This window comes from Marmota flaviventris, chromosome 2 (genome assembly GCF_047511675.1).
Source record: "Marmota flaviventris isolate mMarFla1 chromosome 2, mMarFla1.hap1, whole genome shotgun sequence".
Classification (NCBI taxonomy): Eukaryota; Metazoa; Chordata; class Mammalia; order Rodentia; family Sciuridae; genus Marmota; species Marmota flaviventris.
The window spans coordinates 30,480,863-30,506,434 of NC_092499.1; the positions used below are offsets into that span (position 1 = coordinate 30,480,863).

At 49.4% G+C, this 25,572-nt stretch overlaps 1 protein-coding gene across 1 annotated transcript in view; it reads right to left on the bottom strand.

Moving 5' to 3' along the window:
• Positions 1 to 811: 811 nt before the first annotated feature.
• Positions 812 to 25,572, bottom strand: part of Rgs6 (regulator of G protein signaling 6) — a 564,395-nt gene continuing 539,634 nt past the window's right edge. Inside the window, exons 16-18 of the mRNA XM_034635914.2 lie at positions 22,045 to 22,098; positions 9,672 to 9,738; positions 812 to 1,151 (exon numbers count right to left, since the gene is read on the bottom strand). Coding sequence (XP_034491805.2) covers positions 979 to 1,151; positions 9,672 to 9,738; positions 22,045 to 22,098 — 294 coding nt within the window. The 3' untranslated portion in view covers positions 812 to 978. The remainder of the gene's footprint in view (positions 1,152 to 9,671; positions 9,739 to 22,044; positions 22,099 to 25,572) is intronic.

The following is a 25,572-nucleotide window of genomic DNA, read 5'->3' on the forward strand; positions in this document are numbered from 1 at the left end:
GATTGAGACTGGGAAGGGAACCACATGGCCCTGGCCTGGACCTGCCATAACACACTCTGGCGAAGCTTCAGGAACAACTGACGCCTGACCCAGCAAGGATCTGGCTGTGCCTACCAGAATGCCACCATCTAGGGGTGTCCAGGTCTCAATCTGGCCACCTCCTGGGCCGGAGCCCTCCTAGCTTCCACCTGAGGCTGCCAGAGGGGAGAATCCCAATGGCCCCTGAAGTTCACGGCCGTGTTTATTTTAAGTAAAATGTGAGGGAACAAACCAAGGAGCAAGGGTGCAAAGACAGGAAAAATAAAATAATGATTTTCTTAAAAGATGGTCATCAGAACCTCCATGGCTGTTCATCAACACGCTCTTCCATCTGCACCAGTGCTCTCCCATCCTCCAGTGTTGGGCCCTTGAGACATCTGATGGGACCCAAGGGCTGCCACCACACCCGTGGAGACCTCTTTGAAAGTTGGTCTCAAAGTGGGTGGAAAGCACGTGAGGTGAGGTCGCCTTCGCACTGAAGACATGATCTGGACATATTATGTGGGAACTGGGCCTGGTGCTGGTTGGTCATACCCAGGTGGCCACAGAGTCGGGGTCGGGGGTTGTGGGGAGGGTCATGGTGGCTGTGACGAAGGTGCACCCTGTGGGGGCACCAGAGAGGGGCGATGCATAATACTGGACGTGCCCAGGGTCCACTTGCTCCTCTTGCATTTGCTGGCGGGTGTGACTCCCCCAGGCAGCAGGAGGAGTGAGGATAATAAGAATATAATCTCAAGTGATAGTCCGACAGGAATCCCATGAGCTGCTCTCTCCTGACTCAGTTAGAAACAGGGCCTCCAAGTCGATGGAGTGTTGGCGCACAACTGTACAAGGAAGAGGGTGTAAACAGGAGCCTCTCCCTGCTGGCCCAGGTCTGTGGACGCTTCCTGGTGTCCCCGTTCACCCACCAAGTCTCCCCACCATCACCCTCCATGGCCCTCACTCTTTCTCCTTCACAGTGACCAAATCTCCCCGCAAGGAAACTCTGTCCGCAGATGTGGAGCGCCGCCGCCTGCCCGTGTGCTCTGAGGGCCCGGGCCCTGGCCCTGTGGTGGGGACACTCAGGAGGACTGCATCAGGCCGGTGAGGCGCTTGCCCGCCAGCGACTTTCCCTGCAGAGAGACAGGCACAGAGGCACACACAGGTGCACACGCACACACAGAGGGACAGAGACAGAGAGCCAGACAGGTGAATTAATTGCTGCCCAAGCCATAGAGGCCAAACAACTCACCAACCCGACTGACCAGTTTGACTGGGGTCTCTAGCATGGGAATCCTAACTGGGGATAGTGGGAAAAGTCAGGACTGCAAGGCAGGTTCAGGGAGTGAGGGTGTGTGGCTGGTACTTTTGGGAGTGTAGAAGTTTTACTTACCAAAGATCCAGGCATTTAAACCCTGGGGTAGAGCACCTCTTAATGCTTGTGGGCTGCCCCTGAACTTGATTTTATTCAAGCAGGATAGGAGAAAAAGGTGGGTTAGGGAATACTGAGGTCAGGAAGGGTGGGTTGATCCAAATAAATGGTGGTTATGGATCTGGGTGACTTAGAAATGAATAAATTAACTAGTCTTGGGAACACAGAAGATCTATGAATCCTGCTTGAAATGTAGGATAGACACAAGATTTGGGTCCTCTTGGGGATGGGTTCTGGGACTGTGAAAATGACAGGGACATTTGCTGAGACTCAGAACCACTGGATGTGCCAGGTCAGTGGACTCCTGCTGCCTCCTTATGGTCTCAACTCTCCACCTGTGATACCCAGAGGCTGAGTTTGCTGGCCCCATGTCAGGAAGCCTATAAGTCTCTGCTTATAACCTATGTGGCCATTCCTCTCAAAAGCTAAGATAATACACTGGACCATGAGGCCCAGTGCATGAGGCCTAGATGTCCCGGAGAGTCCAACTGTCTATACGTCCTGGGGACATGGTTGAGGAGCCTCTGGTCTGGGAGGGGATTCAGGACACCAAAGGGAGGCTGAGCAGATGAACGAGGATCAGTTGCTGTTCACTTCCCTTGACAGAGTTTGCACCTGTTCCTTGGCCCACCCTCTTCAGAAATCTATATCTCATTGGGCATAGGTCCAGGCAGTGGGGCCGGACCCAAGTAAATAGATCACGCGTCTAGGAGAATACGCAAAACTCATCATAGTATTATTGACAGTGGGTCAGCGACACCATCGCCATCTGCAAAGGGTAGCAGACCATCCCCTGTCAGCAAGGGCTGTGGGGCTTGGTCGTGACATTGCAGGGGCCAGCAGTTCCTCGTGTTCATTTCCAAGCAGGGCGGGGAAGCTCATCTAGATGACTGGGCTTGGCTGCGTGTAAGCTGGATGTAATTAAAAAAAATTGATCAGGTTTGTGAAGCCTGGTAGGGTACTCGATAAACCTGCTGATTGATGAATTGATGGATAATGGGCATATCTAAAAATGAACAACACAGGCTTGGAGTTAGCTGGATGCAGGACAACATGTCATCTGGCTTAGGTCTCCACAGAGGGACACGGCCAGGCTGGCTGAGAATTTTGATGGCACAGATGGGTGCTTAGACAGAAACAGAACTGCCCTCAGGAGCTACAGGAAAACCTGCATCTCCTTCTCCTTCTTTTCTTCTTTCCCCCTCCCCTTTCTTTCATTCCCTATTTTTGCTAGTGAGACAAAAACTTTTCATTTTTCACCCTATCTTAAGAAAAGAAAAAAATCGCCTACACTCCCCATCAACAACCTTATCTGAATCTTAAAATACACTAAACTTAGCCTGCAGCAGGATACGTTTATACTAGGCTAAGGATTTTTAAAATCAGATTGTTAAAAAATCCTGGAGGGTTTCTGTATCAGTCTTTGAGAATCTTTAAGCAGGATGGCTACTTCTTTGTCTACAGCAGGTTAGGTACCACAATAGCTCTTAGAAGGCAGAGGCTGGCCTTGAAGGCCTCCCCTCCAGTCCCTGGAATCAATGGCACTCCTTGAGTGACCTTTCTTACATGGAGTGTGGGGTGAGGCATTTGTCATCCAGCTGGTCCACCTGAGAATGAAGATGCTTTCTCGGTGCAGGCCCCAAGGCAGGAAGCATGGGAAGGTGTTCGGGGGGGGGGGGGGGGGGGGGGGGGGTCCTCACTGGGACAGAGTGAGTTTAGGGACCTCCTGGGGTGAGCTCCTCCATCCCCTATCACTCATCCCATCCCTGCTCCTATGAAAGGAATCTAAGAATTCTGCTTTCCTCTTGGGTCCTGCTTATTGCTATACACCTAATACCAACTCCTCCTTCTTCTCCCAACTATCTTCCACCAGGACCACAAACAACACAGTGTGTACCCAATATATATATATATATATATATATATATATATATATATATATATATATATATATATATATATGTTCTGGTTTGCTATATATGGCATTTCATTTGGGGCTCTGATTTAACTGGCAGATATGGAGGAAAAATCTCCAACTCTTCTGAATAAGTGTCTTTTGCCAATATGTATGCTCAAAGCCTAGAGACAAGGAAAATCAGGTTCACTAGTTGCCCAAACCCTCACTGCAGCTCCATCCTCATTAGTGAGGTCATTTTTGGCTGGAGAGGGAGCTGGATATTTTATTTCTGAAGGATGATGTGTCTATCTGTTCTAGGTGAATTTGGCCCCGAGGCACCCCTGACCTTAACTCCTCCCAGCTTCACAGACAGGGCTGGGCTGGGCTTGGAGTTGCTAATTAATCTTTTCCTATCACAGTCCAGGAGCTCAGCCTCACAGCTGACTCCAAAGACCTGTGGCCAGCCTGCAACTGCCTTCCCCTCCCCCCATTTCTATTTCCCAGGACTTCAGAGGTGAATGGTGCAGGTGACCAGCCCAGGGGCCACTCCTGAGATTGCTCCCAACCTCTCATCAATCTGGGTGCTGTGGCTTGGCATTTCTGTCTCCCTCTCCCCACTGTTGCACTCACGCATTTACCAAATGCCAGTTCTGCTGCTAAAGATGGAGGTCATGCGGGTTCCGGGCAGCTTGGGAAGCAGCTCAGCCCAGCTGCAATCTACTGGCTACACTGTGACCTCCTGGGTGAGTGAGGGCAGGCTCGGGCTGGGAGGCAGTTAATCATGCAGGACGCAGGCATGGCTAGATGCCTGGCCCAGGGCTTTGGGGGAAGAGATCCTGCAATCCCACTAGCTCAGCAGCAGCCTCCCTTCTGAAGAGCTGAGTCTCCCGTAGTGTTCAGGGATCAAAGGGAAATCTGAGCAGAGGCTACCTGTGCTCAGAGATGAGCTGCCCCAGTGGATATCTCCATGGGGGCTTGCAGGCAGCTCCTGAGGCACCTGTTCTGCCCAGAGACAGGAGGGTACCGCCTGCACTCCTAGGGCTCTTTTCTCCCTTCCCCTCTCCTCCATCCCTGCCTCCAGTTTGGATGGTTCTAAAGGAACTGCTCAGGAAGGAGAGAGGTAACTCCGCCTGTGTCTGGCAATTGCACAGCTACAGAGGGAGCATTTTTTTTTTCAGGGTGTGAATGCATGATGTTCCTCAGTGTTGGTCAGTTGGGAATGGGTCATGGTGCCAGGAAACTGCAGCCAGCTCAGCCCAGGGCCTTGGCGTCGCTGAACGAAGCAGCTGAGTGTGGTGGAAAATGCTATTAGCAGGCAGCCTTTGTCCAAGTGAAAAAATATACAGTGATTAAGAACCGAGCTGCCGAAGGTACATTCCAGAGACACCAAAGCTTTGCATACAGTCAAAGTGCTTTTCACCTTGGAGACATTTGGCAAAGTGTAATCCAATAGGACTTGGGATCCTTCAATTTCATGGACCACAGGGCTTAGTACTAGGTTTACAAACACCCACACGTTCAATTCCCACCCTCCACTCTGACTAATCATTTCAGCTCTGTGGCCATCTCGATGGCTAGAAGCCTGGAAGAAGGTGATCATGGAATCCTTTGTTTCTGAAAGGAAACACACAAAAGGAATTGCTCCCTTTTGTGCAGGGCTTTAAGGAAAATCAACATGCTGCTGGACATGCTGTGGCCCTGTGCATTGCGTTTTTCAGATATTAATCAACAAAGCATGCACAATCCCCGTGACCAAGAACTTTCGACACTTACTTACCTGCGAGATGGGGGCTAAACTCTTGGACTGGGATAGGACTGGGCTCAGAGAGTAACCCTGGGGGTCAGATGGCATACTGGGGGCAGCAGAGCCAAACACTAGGGGCTCAGAGAGAACCCTTTTCAATGGTAAGGGAATAAACATATTGGAACTGCTGATGAGATTCTCTTGCTGATTTGTTCAGATGACCCAAGACCAAAGCGACAGAACTCAAATGCATCAAGTCAAAATCTGAGCAACTCTGAGGATAGAAATCAACTGTGGTTGCTTCTGGGGAAAAGGGATGGGACTGATTGGAAGCGGGCAGGAGGGAATTTTCTAGGTTGATAGGGTGTAGATCACATGGGTGTATCCATTTGTCCAATTCAGTGAACCATATATTTTAGATCTGTGCATTTTACCGTATGTAATTACACCTCAAAAGGAGGAAAGAAAGATTGGGGCGGGGGATCCCAGCTGTCACATCTCTGCCTGGGAACTTCCCACTTCTTACTCTTTTTCAGTTGCTGAGCCCATCTTTGCCTTTGGAGAAATTCAGTGCTTTCTCCTCCAGTATGGGAGTAACCCAGATTCCTCTGCTACGGGAACTGGAACTTGCAACAAAACTAATTTGGAACACTATTTCCAGTCTCTGCTGATCCACACGGATCCCCCTGGTGTGAGGCCCAGGAATTTTCATCCTTGCTAATGAAAAAAGGTGTTTTGCTGAATAGAGCTCACCAAGTGACTTCATCAGGCAAATATTGGGAGGCTCTGGAGATGGGTTGTCCTTTCAAGGAATTTGAAGGTGACCTATGAGTAGCTAGATCATGCTCACATTCATAAAGGATGTGCGTGTATAGTAGTACCGACTTAGAAGGGCTAGGTGAGAACAGCAGTCTGGAACTCAAGAGCCAGGCAGAAAGGTAAGAGTCTTGGCTTGAGTTCAGAAGGTGAAGGGAGAAGACAAAGACCTGCCTAAATTCATCAGGTGACTCTCTGAGGGTTGGTGCTCTTGGTGACCCTTCCCCACTGAGCAAGGCAAAAGGAACAGTTTAAATGGTAAGTATGAGGCTTATGGCATCTCCTTTCTCCATGATGCTTAAGACTGGGGAGAGAGAGGGACATCCTTTTGGGATGGTTTAGGGGTCTAAGGAACTCTGGCAGAGGGGGCAGGAAAATCCATACTTAATACAGAATTGCTCTAAAACATGTCCAACTCTCCATCTCCCATCACCCCCTACTCATTTTGTGAAGCAAGGTGGTGTGGATGAAATGGGAAAACTGGGTAATGGGACAAGTCAGACATGACACACGGCTGATCCACAGCAGAGCTCGGCCAGAGCAGCATCAGAAGGGAGAGGCGGGTGTTTCTGGCTGTCTCGCCCTTTAGCAGTGAGTTGGGGCGGAAGCCCTGTGGCAAGATTCATTCCTGGGGTCTGTATTTCTCCTGGGTCCTCACCAAGCTTTCTGATCTCTCTCAGGGGCTGAAGGGCATTTTATTTTGTTTTAAAATATTCTCTTTATTTGAGTTTTTATAAGATGTAGCACAAACATAAAACAACACCCCCTTTTTAAAAAAAATCAAGGGATGGTGAAAATTGAATTAATATCAGAAACTTCACTGGCTGAAAAAAATCACTCTATATTCACGTATACTTAAACCTGAATCTGTTTTAAAAAATAAGAAAGAGGATCAGGATAAAACTCATGGGTTGTTTTTGAAACAGCCCATCATATGTAGAGGATATAAACAACCAGGTTTTGCCATATAAATGGTAGGAATATGGAATTTGCCTGGAAGTCACATTATCTGAAAGCAATTTCCCCACAAAAATGTCACTGGGACCTTTAGCACGTTCAGATACCTTGCTCCAATACCTACCAGTGATTTTTTTATTATTATTTAAAAATTTTGAACTTAGGAAAAGCAAGTTGCCAGTCCTCCTATCTGAATTAACGTAAAAGGACCAATGTATCTCCTTATCCCCCAGGACATTTTTTTAATTTCTTACTCTTCCCCAACTGAGTGACATTGATATCTTGTGTACCTCCCTTTGCAAGTGTTCTCTTCAAATCTTCTAGACCTTGATGACAGCAGGATGGGGATGGTCCCATCACCAGGGACACAGGTTAGCTGACAGGTGCCAGTTGACTGACCTCTGAGCAGCTATTGCGTGTCAAGCAAAAAGGCATTTGACAAACAGTTGAGCTAATGTCCACAACACCCCTGCTGCTTAAATATTCCTTTAATCCCACTAAGTGCACTAGAAACAGACTCAAATACACCTCCAGGAACTTGCCTGAGAGCAGACAGCTAGTTGTGGCTGAACCGAGGTGGTTGGCCTTTGTGAAGTCTTTCACCTGCTTTGCATGGGCTGTGACTTCAGGGAGGAGGAAGATGGAAACACTCAGCGTTTAAGATCTCTTCCTGGCCCACCTACACTGTGCCAGCTTTTGGGCAATGCAGGGTGAAAAAGAGATTTTAGCTCTTGAGCACACTTGCCCATCTCAGGCAGCTTCTGCTCTGCCTGGGGCTTCTCACCACATTTGGAAATCCTGTGACAGGGGAGGTGCCCCCTTCTGGCTATGAGTCTGGTGAAAGGAGCTTCTGGTTACAGCACTGAGCTGGGTTGCAGGTCACTGTGGCGGAGTGCACACAGATAGATCTTTAGCAGGGACTGCTGGGCAGGTCAGGGAAAGCTGCTGTTCTTTACTGCCCTGTGTTACTAGCGCCTGCTGCCTCTGGGATCTTCCCTATTTACCCCTCCCAGGCAGAACAGGAAGCAGGTATGACATGTACCTTTCCAAGGTGGGCCAGGCAGAGTGGCCTTATTGCAACTAGAACTAACCCAATTTCAAACCATTCTAGGTCAAGTGCCTGATTCGGGGACACGTCCTCTCTGGGTGGTGTTCCTGATCCCTGACTCCTGCCCGCATCGGCCTCACCACTCAGGACTTTTTGCCGAGGCTAACTTCTGCCTGTCAGTTCGGGTCAGTTATGATAGACCTTTCTCCTTGGTCTCTCCAGCTGTGCAGGGACAAATCTGGAACCAGGCAGGGGTGCCAGGAGTGGCAAGGGCTCAGCAGCTGAGCCCTACATTGGTGGCAGAATGCCCAGGCACAGACTCCCAGGCCTCCTTCCCAAATTGTGCCTTTCTATGTCCCCGCTACTCTGCATCGCCTGCAGTGAAAATGCCCACGTTTCCACCCGATCTCTCTTCTCTCCTTCCACTTGTCCCAACTGCACAAACCCTGTTGCCCTTTCTACCCTCAGCTTGCAGTCAATACTTAGTGGCCTTGGGAGTGGAGGGGTGCATTCTGCTTGCAGAGCCCCTCAGTAGCATGCCTGCATGTGGCCCACACAATGCTTGCCTCTTCCTCTCTCCTCTCCAAATGTACTTTGGTATCTAAGTGCTGGTTCACTCCAAATTAGGCAAGATGAAAAGACTCAAGGAAAGAGAGACATGACTGTGTTGCTATTGGCAACAACTTGATGCTACTTTCCCCCAACTAAGTAACCCTTGACTATGACTACAGGAGAGTGTGCAGCTGAAGTTTAGTTATTTGATATTGTGGACATTACAGCTAAAGAAAGTTACTTGTTTGGCAGCCTACAATTCTCCAAGGGACCTATGAGGATTCTAACTCTACCATATCCTGCAAACAAGTGCATTGACCCCTGGTTAAGTTAGCTAAGGCAGAGCTAGAAGGCACAGGCATTCAACTTGCTGACCCCCCTGCCCACTGCCCTCCAAAAAAGGGCACTACAGTGAATGTTCAAGTTCATTAGGATGCATATGCAAAGAGCACTGGCTCATTTCCCTCTCCTTCCTACCACCAGGATGCATTCAGGAGACATGCATTTGTAACTGAAAAATATCAGGGAACAGGTTGAACAGCATTTTCGAGATGCCTGGATCGACACTTGGGTCTGAGTCATTGGGATTCCTAGCTGCAGAGAGAACTTGCTTACTTCCCTATTCCCTACAGATTCTTTCCACATGTTGCTGAGATGTTTTGGGTCCCTGTGGGACAGTGGATGGGCAGTTTCCCAGCTTTCTTCCCTGCTGGTAATCTAGTATGTAGAAATGTGAGGTTTCTTGCAGGACTTAACCCAGGGCTCTCAGAGCAAGAGGAAAGGGGAAGATTTAGCTGGGAGACAAAGCCTCAGGATTCTGCTGTTGGGTTTAAAAACATCTTGAATGGAAGTGGGCATTTCTGTCTTCTTCTGCTAGGGAATGGGAATCTGAAGACGTGATCAACAGGATCAATAACTAAGGTGCTATTTGCACGCTGTTCCTAGGACAGGCATTGTTTCTGGACCCTCCTCAGCTCCTTGTTTCTTCCAAAGGAAAAAAAAATCATGAATGCAAAATTGGGCAGAAAAAATAGAGACACCAAGAAATGGGTACCGCTGACTGTCCGTGGGACCATGGGATGAGAACAGGAGCTGTGGGTAGAGCCAAGGCCACAGACAGACAGGTCATCTCTGCTGGATTTTGGAGCACCTTCTATGCAGAAGGATCCCCAAGGTTAGAGAGTGTGCGGACGCCGGGATCACTCACCCACTGCTGGAAGGAAGCCACCTCGGGGGTGAAATGCAGCGGCCATTCTGACTCTGCGCCAGCAGCACTAGGCAATTGTGTTTTGGGGAAGGGAAGTGAAGAATAACTTATCCAGCTGAAACCATGAAGACCTGTGGCTTTAGAGGAGCCCCTGCCCCGGCACACGGCTGCAGCAGCATGCAGTCCAAGCAGAGGCACATGCAGTTCTGCAGTGTATGGCGACACATCTCCCATACACTGAACACCAGGTGTGTATCAGGCAGGTGGCACATGCACCTGTGCACACACCTGTGCAGAGGTGTATACACAGGTGTACACGCTCATGTGCATGTTCACACCATGGGTACTCACGTAAGCATCTCATGCAAGTTGCCTAAGCAGCCACGTGATTGGCTATGGGGTTTTACATCAGCTTCTACGATCTTTGACTTCAAGTACTGCAAACTTAAAGCATTTACCTCAAAATACATATTCAAAAACTAAATTCTCCCCAGGAGAAAGCCACTCGTGTCAGTGCAAATGGCCTTTCTGCTGTTTCTGTCAGTGCTACAGGCAGTAGGAGTACACACACCAGGGGTCTGGTTTGTTGAGAGATTTCAAAGCATCCCCTGTCACTTGTTTCAGATTCCTCCAACAACCTCGCTATGTAATAAGTGGCTTAAAAAAATAGAAACCTCTGTTTATCTGGCAGAGGGAGCAACTGGACTTAGTGAGATTAGATTGCCCAGGGTGGCTCTAGGCAGGCAGACAGCTGAGAGGCGAGTGTTCCTGGGAATGGGGCTGTCATACAGAGGGCTACAGTTGGAAAACTGCATTTTATGCTGTTATCATGGATAGAACCATTCATGATCTGTGTGTGGAAGCAGAAGGCTTCACAGAGTCCTTAACCTTAGTAGGAGGCCAAATACCAATTCCTGGCAAGCAACATATGTAACATTTTACCCGTGGTTCTTCTATTTTCCAGGTTGATAGGATCTACAGCTCCCAAGGCTACCTGAGACATGCTTAGGGGTCATGAGAAATCAGTCATAGGACAGAAGCTGGCCTGCTGGGCACCAGTGTCCCCCTATTCCTGAGCAAAGCAGAGAAACTAGCTCTCGGAGTCAACCGTAAACTAGGACAGTAATAATAATAATAATAATAATAATAATAATAATGGCTCTCATATATTGAGTAGTTGCCACGTCAATCATTGTAATAAATGCACTTTGTACATATTGTCATAATGAGATACCCACTTGACCATCCTCAACTGCAAAAAATGAATACAGTGATACCCACCTCGCAGAGTGTTGTTGGAAATTAAACAAAGTGGTAAGTGAAGAGCTAAGCTTGGATTGCAAATGACATCATAATGATGAAAATGAGACTAAGAGCCACACTTGCTGAGCACATACATTGCAAAGTCTGCTAAGCATGTTATGTAGTTTTTTCCCACATCATCATTTGCTCTATGTCCCTTTTAAGGATGAGGAAACTAAGGCTTTGAGGAGCTGCTCATGTCATACAACTAAGAGGTAGAGCTGGAGTAGAACCAGCCAAGGGCTAGGGATATAGCTCAGGGACTGGGTTCGATCCCCAGTACCACCAAAAAAAAAAAAAAAAAAAAAGGAACCATAAGTCCAGCATGACATGGTCTAATACGGTGAGCTCCCAAAAGGTGATAGCAGTGTCATGTCCTCCTTTAGTGCTGGCATCTACTCCATGTAGTAGGCGTGTGAGCGACTTGTCCCCAGGGTCTTATACCATATCAGGTGGACAAGTAGGGATTCCACTGGGGCTGCCTGTCTCTAACTTAGCTCACTTGTCTGCATTTCTATGGGCACGAAAGGGACAATGTTCTCAGGAGGCAAAGCAGCAGGGGAGGTGACTGCAGTTGGGGGGTATATTGTAGCCACATTTTTGACTTTTGACTCGAGGTGGTTGAGGCAGCTCAGTCACAACCCAGCTCCTTTCTTTTTGGTGACCAAACTGCAGGTAACTGGCGACAGTCAGGGTAAGGAACAATCTAGGTGGCTTAGGGCAGCTACCCATGAGAGTGGCCCATTCAGGGGTGTCTCAAAACACACTCCTGCTGGAACAAGACACCCTCACTGTCGGTTGCCTCTGTCATCCCTGGGGAACATGGACATGATGAGAACTCTGACACCAAACCTGGACAAAGCAGCTGGGGGGCAGATGGGGCGCTCTGGTGGCTATCACCCAACTTACACTCCTTCTTGGTGGTCTGCATGATGTCCTATAGACCTAGGAATTATTCAGGAAAGCTATGATTGAGGACTAGTAAATAATGGGGTCTAAAGCCATATCATTACCAAGGAAGCCTCCACCAACCACAGGACTGTTGGATCCTGATCCACCAAGGCTTCTGGTTGATTCCTTTCTATAATGGAGTGATGGAAGCCCTGGAAACTTCCAGCATCATCCAGGGTAAAATCCACCTACAACTTGTGCTGTAGATCACAAGGTGGGTTGAGTTTTGTATTGGATGCTTCGTCTTCATTTCTCCACTTAATCTGCTCTGATGGTAAGGCCGGGTGTCCTGTCCTTGCTTGACAGTCTGTCTGTTCCCATTAGGCATGGGGGTTCCATGCACCATGCTCTTGGTGCAAAAGAGAAAGGTCAGAGGCATGGCATACGATGCTTCTGCAGCCCTGCAGATAAGTACAGGTGTCCCCTGTATCCCCTTCTCCCCCTTTTTAGACCCAGGCACTAACTGCATCTGACAGGGCTTTAAAGGAATGTCTGAGAGAACACATTAACCATCAACTCTGACGGGGCTTTCTTTAGTTTTTAAAAATGTCTTATTAAAACTTTGCTGACTTTACCAAGATCACCATGTTTAATAAGAGGCCTCGACGAATTTGAAAGCAAAAGATGAAGAGAGAAAAAAGCCATACGCTGTAATCACCATAATTATACAATCCTGCTATGAGCTGAAAGCAGCCCTGGTGAAGCCTGAGAGAGGCGGGAGTGTCATCTGCGATCAAGTTGGTTCCTAGGACAGCTGAAAAGAATATGACATGAAAGCCCTTACTTCCCGTCCCTGGAGTTGGGTTGAAGATGAGTCCCCAAGGCAGGGTCCGGGAGGAGCGGAGGCCAGGGAGGGCAAGTCCTCTTTTGGCTGAGGCCTCTGGGGCAGGTTCTGTTCCTGGCCAGGCTGAGGTGGCTGACATATCAGCCTGTCCACCTGGAATCTGCAAGTGGCATGGGGTAAAAGGCAAACGACTTTGGTCATCTTTGTGCTTTCGACAGAATAACCTTCTGGATGGGAACTGAAACAGGTCAGGCGTCCTCTGACCCAGCGCCAGGGTGCCCCATGAACATGGCCACTGCAGGTCAGTCTCCCTGTGCCAATGGATGCCTGTGTCCTTTATTTGCTGACCTCCTTTTAGGCATGCAGGGCAGAGAGCCCTGGTGCCCAGGGCTCAGCTGCTGCAGCAGCAAATGGTTTTAAAAGAGAGAGAGAGAAAGAGAAAAAAAAAGGCAAGGATGACATGTGAAGGGCAGTAATTCCACTTCTTGACAGTTTCCCCTGCTTCCGGTGTGACATCATTTGGTTTTGCTCCCTGAAGGCAGAGTCTCATCTGAATCCTCTGGGTGCCCCTCCTCCAGTCTCAGCCAACTCCCTCCCTAGAATCCACTCTCCTTTTCCATACCTTCTAAACTGCTGAACACAATATTTAATGCAGCATAGAATTCCAGTCGGAAGAGATAATGGAATCCAGAGCCGAAACCCGCTTGACAATATCTTTGACCACTCAGCTTCTAAATGTTAGGCCGGGGACCTTGCTGCTCCGTGGGGTGGCATATTCCACTGCTGTGAGGGTAGCAATGGCTAGGGCAGTTGCTACCGTGAGAACATTCTTTAGTACAGTGACTTTCCTCGTATCATCTACACATTTGTTAGAATTTTGCCCCTGGAACAATCCAGAAGTGTCAGCTCACTCTGAAAGACAAATGCAAATAGACCTCAGGGGGGCATTCTGCCTGCTTGGGGGGCCAGACATCTCTGTCTCCTCCAGTCTCTCGTAACCTGGCTTCCTCGGTCCCTTTACTCACTCCAGTTATTCACTTCCATATTTTTGCAGTTTATTAAAATCCTGGTTAAAAGGGACGTGGGGGCTTAAACCAAGGCTCCACATAGCTTAGATTAGTGCAGAGCAGGGGAACCCTCTTCTCTTCTTCGATTATTCTGCTTTCTATATCATAAACTAAATCGCTTTTTTTTTAAGTGGCCTCATCCTGCTTTTGCTTATATTAAGCTTGTAGTCAACTACAACACAACACCCTGATTTTTTAACTTGGATTACAATGAAGGCTTCCAAACGCCATCCTATAATTGTAAAGTTGAATTATTTCTAAGCATCAATTTCATCTGGTTAAATTTTACCTGGCTGTTTTCGACCCATCGTTCCAGCTGAAAGAGATGCTTTTCAAAAATAATCTCATTATCTACCTCATGAGCAATACCTTCGGGGCATGGATCTTGGAATAGGCTTGGTATATTTGTATTTCTATCCAAGTCATCAAAAGAGGATGTTGGAGAAGGTGGGATCATGGCTGTAGGCCCCTGTGGTCCACTATCAGAGATCGCCTTCCTGGTTGACACGAATTGATTAATTCACCCTCTCCTAATCATTAAGCACTGTGAATATTCTTCTTTACCTGTATATAGGCAAAGGCAGGGCAGTAGAGGTGGGCAGCTGGTGACATTATTTTCAATCTTATTGTACTGATGATAGGTCACAAAAATGTTTTCTAGAGTAGGGATACGATTATAGGGTGACCATCCTATAGTAAGCCAAGCATGGGGGCTTTGGAGAGTTCCTGCCCAAATATGACTCCAACAAGGCCCATTTCCATTTGGCACAGAGTCCGAGTGGTTAGGGAGTGTGCAGAACCACAGCTATGTGGGCCCTGACATTGCCAGGGTAGCTGCATACCCCCACCCTCATCCCATCTTCCCATCCATTAGGAGCCACCAGCAAGCCCCCTTTCTCTCATTGGCCTTCTGGAAAGCATCTCAGAGCTGGAATCCACTGTGCCTCAGAGCAGCATCTTACAGATCATATCTACCTATGGACATGGACCCTGTCCTCCTTCTAGAATGTTGTCTTTCCTGACTCCCCCTGAACCAGGGAGACTCATTAGCTGACTTAACAAAAGGAAGCACTCTGGCTGTTTTCACTGGGGGATCATTTGGGGGAACTTCACAGGGGTCTTCGACTTCCAGGTCCTTTGACCTTGAGCTCTCTGACTTCCCTTTCAGCGCTCCAGTTTGGGCAACAGGCAGAGTTGGGTCTCCTCTTGATTTTGACATTAGCTGTGTGGTCCCCTTTCTAGGACCTGCGATTGCATAGCAGCCTGGCTCCCATCTGTGGGAGTCTTTCCCTCACGCCTCTTATTGTAGGACTGAGGTGGATTCTGTTCTCTGTCCTCTGCAGAGATGGCTGTCCTGTTTCCAAATGGTCCGCCTTGCCTGCTGTTAATCCTGCATTCACCTTCACCCTCTGCCTTGTCCCTGGCCAGATGGGAGCCCACGCGTTCCTGTGTGACTGCCTGGGGACAGGTACCAGGGAGGCTGCGGGCTGAAATCCCACAACCCTGCTGGCCACTTCTAAAGGGAGAGCTCCTTCTAGAAGGATGTCTTTCCTGAGTGGTGTTGGGGAGGAGGCAATGGATAGCAAAGGTCTGCGGGTCACCTCCCGAAATAGATCCCCACCTGGCACAAGCACACACAGTTTGCCCCCAGCTTGCCTCGCGGGGAGACTGGCAGGATACGGGATTTGGATCTGAATCAGCGGCTGTAAACACACAGCTGTGCCCTTCTGCCTCAGAGGAGTTTGATTTTCACTTGACTGCTTGGCACATTGGGGTCCAGGGAAGGCAGGAGAGGGCCCCGGGTGGGGGACGAGGCAGGGCCAGCAGTGGGAGGCAGCGGGCAGCTGCTCCCGGCAGAGCCTGCGTGTGGAGTGGGGCTGGATCACCACTGGGTTTTTCTCTGGGTGGACTCTTGAAGGGAAGGGCGTTTCTGGCTGCTTTGGGAAGACAGGCTGAGCCATCCACTGCAACAGCTGGGGGTTCCTCCTTCCAAGAGGAATGGCAGGGTCTGGAGCTGGTCTCCCCTCAATGACAACCAGACTCTGATCTTTTCTGATAAATAAAAATCTTACCCCTCCCACGCCCTGCCGTGGAGAATCACTTCACCACGGGGTCCTACCAGCCACGCCAATTCTGTCATTTTACATTTTAGAGTTCATTTATGAAAATATAGACTTCTATGTTTTCCTCTTTCAGCTACAAAACTAAAATAGTAAATATGTTTGTCCAAACCTCACCTGCAACCAGGACACAGAGAGAGGGACAGAGACCCGGGGAGCCTCCGCCGAGCACTGACCACAATGAGCACTGTCACTCATAACCTTTCCTCATCTCTAATGCAGGACAGTGACAGCTGGCCTAGGGTTCTCTGGGGGAAGCGGCAAGGTTGGTAGCAGGTAAGCAGCAGCAACACTGAGGTTCGCAAAGCTCTCATTTCATTCCTCCCCTTCCTCATAGGACCCCCAGGCCCCATGATGTGTGGGGTGATTCTGCAGAAGCCACCTTGGGGCCCGCCCCTCGGCCCAGCTGACAAAAATTCCCCTCCTGCCACACAGCACTGGGCATCCAGACCACAGGGGTGGGGGCCAGAACTGGCAATTGATAGGGCAGTGTCACTTATCCTGTTCTTTGTGTCCCTCCCTGACCTCTGGCTATTTTCACCTACCAGGTGGGTCCTGTCCTGGAGGGTAGGTAGCCTGTGGCACCCGGTTCTCCTGCTCCTGCCGGTGCTTGTCTAGGGTCTGTAAATAGAACCAGTTCTCTTCTACCCATGGTTTCTTTCCCAGGTTCAAAGCCTGGCAGACATTTCCGAATCAGGTAGCTAATTGGGCAGGAAGGCAGCTTCTCTCCAGTTCTTAAGGGATGATTCATTCAACTCAGAAATCCCAAGGCAGAGAGAAGCACAGACCTGCAGATCACCCCAGGAAGAAGGGACCATAGAATTTATCTAATCCACATCATTATACAGAGAAAAAAAGCACGTTTCAGAGAGGGCTAGTAATCTGCCTGAGGCTACCCAGTTAGCCAGCAGACACGCTGCCTGGGGGCTGCTTCCTGAATTTTACCACGGAGGTCCACCTCCATCTCTAGCCAGGACTAGGGCTTCATTGCGGCTGGCTGGATGGGAGAGGTTGGCATTAATATCTGAGATCCCAAAGGGGTTATTTGGCATCAAAATCAACCCTGTGTAAAAACTTTTAGCCATTTTTTCCCTTGCTGCTGAAAAAGATTTTTTTCGCCTCTGGGGGCTCCGCTGCATCTAGGTATTTGAAAACATTCCACCAGGGCTTTCTGGCCCGTTCCCCAAGACATCCTGAGGAGGAGGGGAAAACAACCCCTGGGGAAGGAGCCACAGCTGGGTTCATGGCCCTGTTGCCTGCCCCCTCCCTCCCCTGCCAGGCGCCCCAGACTTCTGCTTCTGGTCAACACCCAGCCTGGAGCTGGAAGTCTCTTCCTGCAGAGCTGCCTGGGGTGTGGGTGAGCTCTTGACCCTGGGCTCTCAGTACCTGTCCCTTGGTGTTAGGCTGGGAGGGAGGGGAGAGAGGGGGGAGAAGCAGCTGGCTCTCAGTGCTTCCTGTCGCCTTTGATTTTCCTGCTGCTCCCTTGGCAGGCAGGACAGAGATGCCACTGGTCACGTGCTGAGGCTGCCTTAGCTTCTGGCCCTGGCTGCTGCACTTCCAAGGAGCATCTTGGCAAAGATGAACCTCCATGTTCTGCCAGGAGGTGGACAAACACCTGGTTCTCATCGCCTCTCTTCTCCACCAGCAATTCTGTTTTCCACCTTTGCATCCCCGGGCTAGAGCTGATGCCTCTCAACAGGGCAGCTGGGGTTTCAACTGAGCAACGAGGCAGAGATGTCCAGGGAGGCCGATGCTACCATCACTCAGGTTGCCATTTCTCCTAACTTAACTGCCATCACACTCTGGCTTCTTCCATGGGACGGTGCCCAAGCGGCAGAGGACTTTATCTAGCTTTTCGTCCCCAGCTGGGAGTCCTCCCCAGATGGCGTCAGCCATCCAAAAAGGGGAAATCACATTGCTGCTACTGTGGCATGGCGAAGGGCCCTTTGCTTCCTCTTGCCCTCCTCCCAAGCATTTCCCCTGGTCCTGTCTCCAGAGTTAGGCCCTGGGGAGGCCCCAGCCCATAGCCTGTGGTTGACCCTGTAGAATCTAGAAGCTTTTCAGTTCTGGTTTTCCATGTCCCCAATGTCATCTGTCAACCACAAACCAGGAAGACGGCAAAGACTGGCAGGCTGGTTGGTACTGACCGAGCAGCAGGGACTGGGCCTTCATTTGAAAAGTACACCCTGTCCAGTCGGTAATGCCTACTGAAGAAACTGAACTCAAGACAAAAGGTGATGTAAAGGCAGCTCACAATGGCTCGCCAGGTGTTTACTGCTGGGGTTTTCATATTTCATAGCACTGGAAAAGGAAACTTTATCCCAGTAAGCAGGATAAAGGAGAGACAGGCTCTGGTTAATGAAGAGATCCAGCTCAACCTGACTGTAGCCATCTTGGTTGTGACCACCATCTTGCATGAATGCCTGGTAAACTCAATCACACATTCTAATCCCTACAGGATAAACAAAGTTGTTAAGATAGTCAGCCAAGCATTTTGTGCTGGCCAGTGACGTTTGGACTGTTTCTTAACTGATATTTGACATGTTAATAGTTTTTGAGAAAGCCCAGGTACATTCCAGCGGATCAAAGCCACCATTGTCTAGCTTAGTATATAAACCCTTTTCTCCTGCCCTTGGGTGTGGGATGTGGGTCACCCAAGACACTGTCCATAAATACCTAATAAATTGCACTCTGTAGGATCCTAGATTTATCCAACTCTTTCTTTGATCTTCTGACACCTTCTGTCTTTGGTGGCCAGTTCTCCTATTCTAGGTTTTCCCCAAAGAGGTTCAGTTGGCCTGAGGCTATGTCTGGGTGCTACCTAGAGCAGTTACTATGTGTTACAGCTCTTTCTGAAATATGACAAAGGCCACCATGTACAGTGGTGTGTGTAATTCTTGTACAAGGACAGCTGAAGGTCAAGTAGGGGCTGAAACCCAGCCTGTGTTTTGCTTGGCCAGCTGGGTACCAATGGGATTGGAGTCCTGTTTTCTGTTTCAATAAAAGTATACTATGGGCTAGTTACGCTTTGCCATGGACTTTCAGTCATTTGATTCTGAACCTGGGCCTTCACCATCAAAAAAAAGCAGGGTTTTAAGCAGGCTCTATGGTTCTAGTCTGCCAAATGACGCAAATTTTGGCACAGGGTTCTCAGACATTTTCTTGGCATATTCAAGTCCTGGATGACTTAGAATGAAATTTCTATGGGAAGGAGACACTCCCATAGCACTGTCTCTACTGGGGAGGGCCAGACCCCTTCTGCATCCAAAGTAGCATAGCCCTCAAAGTTTCAATGAAACACTCAGACTACTTCTTAGGATCTCATATAATAGGGACACATCCACTAATGAACCCTCCATGTCATGGTACACTTTGAGACTTGGAAAGGACAATTTGTTCTTTCAGTTTTTCTCTTTTACCAAGAAAAGAAGGGGTATTGGTGTGTTCGGGGATGGGGGGGTCATAGATCCAGATTCAGTCTTGACTGACTGACTGAGCTGTTTAACCACCTGGATCAACACCTTCCCCCCCACACCACCATTAATTAGTCCTAAATGAGTCAGCCTCATGTCCTTGACCTGTGAGCTGCCTAGCTTCACTCTGCCTCTGTCCAATTATTAGCCCTAAGATGTAGATGGTCTTCTTAAACATCTTTCCTGGCAACATGGGAATGGCATTAGCTAGCCCTTCATTTAGTTTAACAGCTTGCAGATGAAACATTTGTGCAAATTTTCTTTTAGAGAAGTTGAACACATTATATATAGCATATTCAGAGAATGCCTATCAAATTGCAAGACACCTAGTTGGTTGGTTATATTGGATTAGAACACTGGGGCAGTTGAGATCAAATTCTTAGGTTCCAGCCTTGAGTTGTATGAGAGATGACAATGTCCTACAGCCATGGGCCACATCCCCATACTTAGCTGTGTCTGTGGGGTTGCGGTGTTACCCCAAGAACACAGAAGTCCCTCTCCACCACTAGAACCCCAAAATATGAATACACCACTCATTATGGTCTCCTGTTCATAAAAGAGAAGCAGGGAATTAAGGACTATATTTTTAGAAGTTTGGGCCTTTTATCATATAAATGCCCCGAATCTCAGGAGCTTAGGGTATCTTTCTTCTCCAGCCCACCCTGACAACATCTGTGCTTCTCAGACTCTTGGAGGGAGGCTGGTGCTTTCTCGTTCTGCTTTGTTAACAGACTTTGGAGAACCACCGAGCCAACACTACCTCTGGGCTGAAGGAACATCAATAAACGCTCCTCATAGGACTTCATGGAGGCCATTCTTGCCTTTTTTGATACCCACTTCTCAGGAAAAGAAGCCTAAAGATGTTTGTACATCTTGTCCAAGTACCAGGACTCCTCTCTTGACCTCAGCCCACACAGTCAACCTGAAGAGCACGGCTTTCCTGTCCAGAAACATTCTGCTTTTCCTCTTCACAATGTACCTGAGAGTCCATGGTGCCCACAGTACATGCTCAGCTTGTCAACTACATCCCTGAGAATGCTCCAGACACTGCAGCCAGGCTTCAAAAGAGACAGACAGGTACCCACTACTTTCTATCAAGCCATTGTGGGGCAGAGAAGTCCCATCGACCTTGCCTTGATGGCTGTTGCACCTTCTTGGTGTGGGAGGCTGCATGGCCTTGGAAAACCATCCATGAGGACAGATAAGGGACCAGCAGACCTTGCATTCTGCATGTTCTGATTTCTCATGAGGAAAGACCACAGAGAGGAAAAGAACAAAGAAGAGAAGGGATGAGCACCCATATTTTAATTACCGTCTACCAGAATTATTGTGCGTCTGTATCTAGTGAATTCAAAATAAGGTTTAAATGCAGTTCAAAGGCATACAGCTGTGACAGGCAAATGAGTAGGTTGCTTTCAACCTGGGATTCTTAGAATCTAAGTTAAAAGGATGAAATAAGGATACTAATCATATACAGTAGTCATGTTTTACAAGGACTTTCCTCTTAGAGGCGGGGAAACAAGACAAATTAGCTTCAGTGGGTTTGCACTCTTTGGGAAGGGAAATGTGGCTGGTCCCATGTGCAGAATCCCCGCTCCCTGACTGCCATCTTGTTTTTTTTTGTTTTTTTTTTCTAGTTTGATGTTAATGGTGCAGTCTGGGTACCATGAACTCAGTGGCTTGTTTCTGATGAGTCAGCGAATGAGCAGGATTGAATACTTCCTGTTCACCAAGTCCTGTGCACACATCCTGCCCAACATGGAAAGGGGAGATGGGTCTGCACTGTTCAACAGACCATGGTATAGAATCCCCTCCATACAACGCAGCAAGACCCCTCATCGACTCTTTTCATCTGTTACCATGGGTTCTCTGCTGGGGAGCTGTGTGGATCTCTACCTAAGCTGGATATGCATAAGGGAAGGCCACTTTTCTACAGGGCAGTGAACCTCTAGCCTGTTTTTACTTACTGTCAGAATCAGGGCCTGGGGAGCTTCACAGGGCCTTTCCCTGGAAAACTACCAGGGACAATGCAGGGAGACTTGGCTACTGCCCTCCTCTCCTAGTCACGCTATGCAAATGAGGTTGACAGGGGGCTGCAAGGGATACTGGAACTCATGCAGAGGCCACTAAGACACACACCAGCTAGATCACATTGCCAGAACCCATGCAGCATGGCCACTGTCTGCACACAGCGAAAGCCACCTACAACAGCAACATCAGCTTGCGACCCACACCAGCGAGACTGTCAGAGTTCACAGAGGGAAATTTGGATTTTTTTTTTTTAAATGTGTGATGGTTCTGAGCCAATTTGTTTCATAGAACGTTCGATGGCCTTCTCCCTGGGCTGCTGCAGAAGATGCACAAACCGCGCAGTCCCAAGAGGAGTGGGGCCCTTCCTCCTCAAAGACCTGAACAGCAATCACACACCCAGGCTGAGGCTGGGCGGTCGGCTGTGCACCTTCTGCAGAGGGAGCTGCCTGCTCTTTCACAAATCCATCCCTGGAAGAGAAGCTGCAGACACTCGCGAAAGAAAAGGGGTGAGTTGAGGGGAAAGCATTGGAGTCCCTCCCACCCCAAAGACGACGACAACCAAGAAAAGACAAATTAAAAAAAAGTTAAAAAAAACCAAAATCAAAACCAGAAGAACGCTGAGGGAAGAAAACCCACTCCACTTACCACACTGCGAGTGAACTTTTCTAGGGAAGTTCTACGACCTTGCTCACTTTCTGGCTTTAGGGGAGGAAAAAAAAAAAGGTAGGGAGAAAATACAGAAAAAAAAAAAAAAGTCTTCAGCTTTACACGTGGTTTCCAAACAGCAGCAGCCACAGCTAAAGAACAAAAACCAAAGCCAAATGGGGCGAAAAACGGGAAAAGAGAAGCAGCCAAAGCTGTTGGCAGAGTTGATGGGAGAGACAGGAAAGAAGCCTAGGAGCAACCATGCTGCCTCCTTGCAGCAGTGGGGAGAGGGGAGTTTGCTTCCCCAGGGGACTGGAATCCTGCTGTGGGGCTGGGGCCAGGATCCCAGGGACCTGGAGCCCTGGCTTTGCACAGAGTGGCAGTTGCTCCTCTTGAGCCTCTTGCTCACTGCTTCCCCTGGCCACTCCCACGAGCAGGAGCCTTGGGTGCTTGTGGCCAGGAGGCTGGGGCTCCAAGTGGTGACACAGAGCAGACTAGCTCTGAGGGCTGGTGAAGTGTGTGTGTGTGTGTGTGGGGGGGTGGGGGGTGTGCTGAGGGAAGGTCAAGAAGCAGGTGAAATCATCAACTCGTCTGACTCTGGGTCAGGATCGTTCTCTCTTGCGATTTTTCTGATCAAAGGAAAGTTGGCTAACTTCAATGACATCCTAATGACCCTCCTGCTCATCCTTAGAACAGCAGGGTTTATTCATGTCCTTAGCATTTTCAAAGGGCCTGGGACCTCAGAAGACAATACCATAAGGAGTGTTCTGGACAGAAAATGCTCCTCTGTGTACCCAGGCAGATGATGCTTTCAAGGTACACTCTCCAAGTGCTACTGGAGGCAGGGACACCCCTGGGGAACTCTTAGCTGAGGTTCCCAGGAAGGGGCAAGAGAAGCCAAAGTCTGTGAACATTCTCCCGAGCCTCGCTGCTCTCTACGACAGGAGGAGAGGTGTGGGGTGTGCCTGACTCTCTCCCCAGGTTTCCTACCGGGAAGAGTAAAATTCTACCCCAGCTACCTGCTGGTTTATGCTAGAGCCCGGTTCCAGGGTCCTGAGCCCAAGGCTGGGAAATGCGGACCTTACACACTCTTCAGTGGACACGCACCTACACCCAGCACATAACTGAAACCGGGGAGCTGAGGAAGCAGGCAGGTGCCTGTGGGTGTGCAGGATGTACTGAAAGCAGAGCGTGGGGGGCGGGCCAAGGCAGCCACCTGTCAGGGTGGATAAAGTTGGAGGGCTTCCTTGGCAGCCGTGCCCTGCCTGCTCAGCCAGTGGCTGGAAGACAGATACGTGGTTGCAGAAAGAAAGGAAAAAAAAACCCACAAGTGACATGCCATCAGAGTTGGGCTGGGCTTTCTTCTCCTACGAGGAACTGAAGGACCCACGCCTGGCTCTGGGAACCATACCAGGACTCTACTCTGGGGATGGCAAAGCTCAGCTTTGCCACCAAGGGTAGCCCAGGTGACACACATTGAGCTCAAGTCAGCTGATCTGTATTATGTACCTATCGTTCTGTGCCCTGGCCACCGAGCTGTTACAGAGGGCAGCTGATGGCCTGACTTCCTCGGTTCCTCTGCCTTGAACAAACACCCCTGAGCTACCCTGGAACCCCATCATCATGGGCATTTGATTGTCCTGGAGTAGCCCTCAAAACCCCATTCACCTGCCCCTACCCCCACCCCTTAAGAACCTGGTTCTTCAGAGTAACCCCCCCTTTAAAATTTTTTTTTCCAAATATCAGAAAAGAGGAAGAACTAGGGAAGAAGGATCAAGAGGCAATGCCTCCGGACTCTATCAGGGTTACTCTCAGCAGAAACAGGAGGCCAATTTGTACCCTGTCTCGTCTGGAGGTGGTGACTCTCACATACCTATTATGACCTGAAGGTTAATATCACACCGTGAGCCCACCTTTGAAACCTGAAGATCCTCTAGGCCTACTTGAAGGTGCTGAGTTACAAATCAGATCCATGTCTGGAGGCTCTCAGGAAGAAAGGGAAGGAAAGGTAGGTTTTGTCACTGCTTCAGGAAACTCTTCCTCAATTTTTGGAAGGGCATTGGCATCTGTAAGGGCTTTCTGCCTTAAGAATATCCCTTAATTCAAGGGCTGGGAGGGCAACAGTAATGAACTTCTAGTGTCCCATTTCTTGGGAAGGCTGTTAGTCCTTTCCCTACTGCTGGTGACTTCCTCGGAGTTTTCCTCGGGTAGGGAGGATCTGCAAACTCAGGCAGATGGCTCACTTCCTGTTTTAGGCACATTCTCCCTTTGTGATTGCACCTGCAGGGAGATCGGACTGCCTCTGACTTCTCCCCTAGATGTACAGACAGACCCCACGGGTCAAACTGCTAGAGAGTTTTAGAATGTCCCCAAATTGTGATCCGTTTAGGTGACTTGGGCCTCAACAAATAAGAAAAACTTACTTTGACCTTCTCCCAGGAGATTTGGACTTGAGATACCAAAAGTCTCCATCACGGTTCTCTTTCAGTTCTTAAACAAATAGTCATGTGTGTGGTGTCAGCCCCCTCCAGCAGAGCCCCTTCACTGACGTCCTTCAGCACGGGAGGAAGCCAAAGGCCAGGTTTTGCATTTAGTGACATGGGGTGGGGGTGGGGGGGGAGTGGGAGACAGTCGAGCTGGGTTTCTGACATTCTGGACATTCTGGAAGTCCTGTTCTCTTTCTCAGGCTATCAGGGCTCTTCGGAGAATTACGGAGGGTCAGGAGAGCTGGATATAAATGCTCCCCTAGACTCTGGAGTTATGTGGTACCAACCGGATACACAGAGAGGATCTTGGCACATGAGGTTGATGGAACACAGAGAAGGGGTGTGTGACTGAAGGCAGCCTGACAGAGTCTGTGGATGGACAGCCACACATGTGGGGACTGGGGTTGGGAGGATGGGAGGGGGCAAGACAGAGATGCATGTGCTCCTACGTGACATGGCATGGAAATTTGGGACTTGGTGCGAGTCGAGCCACACTTAACCACACATGGGCCTTAGCTCAGAGCTGGAAAGCCCAGATGGTGGGCAGGCATTCTAGAATCATGAGCCCTGTCTCTTGCCTCCCCTTTCCCAGCCCTGTTGCCCTCCTTGCTCTTCCTTTCTTCTTCCCAGAAACCCAACTGAGTTCATCCCTGCTGTCGTCCTGACCCCCTGCAGGCTGAGGGTGCCTGGGTTGGCCCCCAGATCCATGCCTCCAAGGGCCACAGGGCGCCATGACTTCACCTAGATGGAACAGGAGGAAGGGGCTGGGATGCAGTTACTTCCTGGTTGAAAGAACAGGGAAACACTGTGGGGCAGGTGAGGGCAAAGAAGGGCGTGTAGAGGAGGCACCAATACCCAGGATGACGTCAGATGCCAGGCGGCCTCCCCTAAACTGACCAGGCAGGTCTTCTGCTCATGGGGGGGCTGCCCCAATCCCTGCCTCACACTCACCTCTAGGCCAGTCAGGGAGGGACAGTCTGTGGGGAGGGAGCTGGACTTTGCAGTAAAGGGCTCTCTTTGATGTTGTAAGGGATTTTCTGGG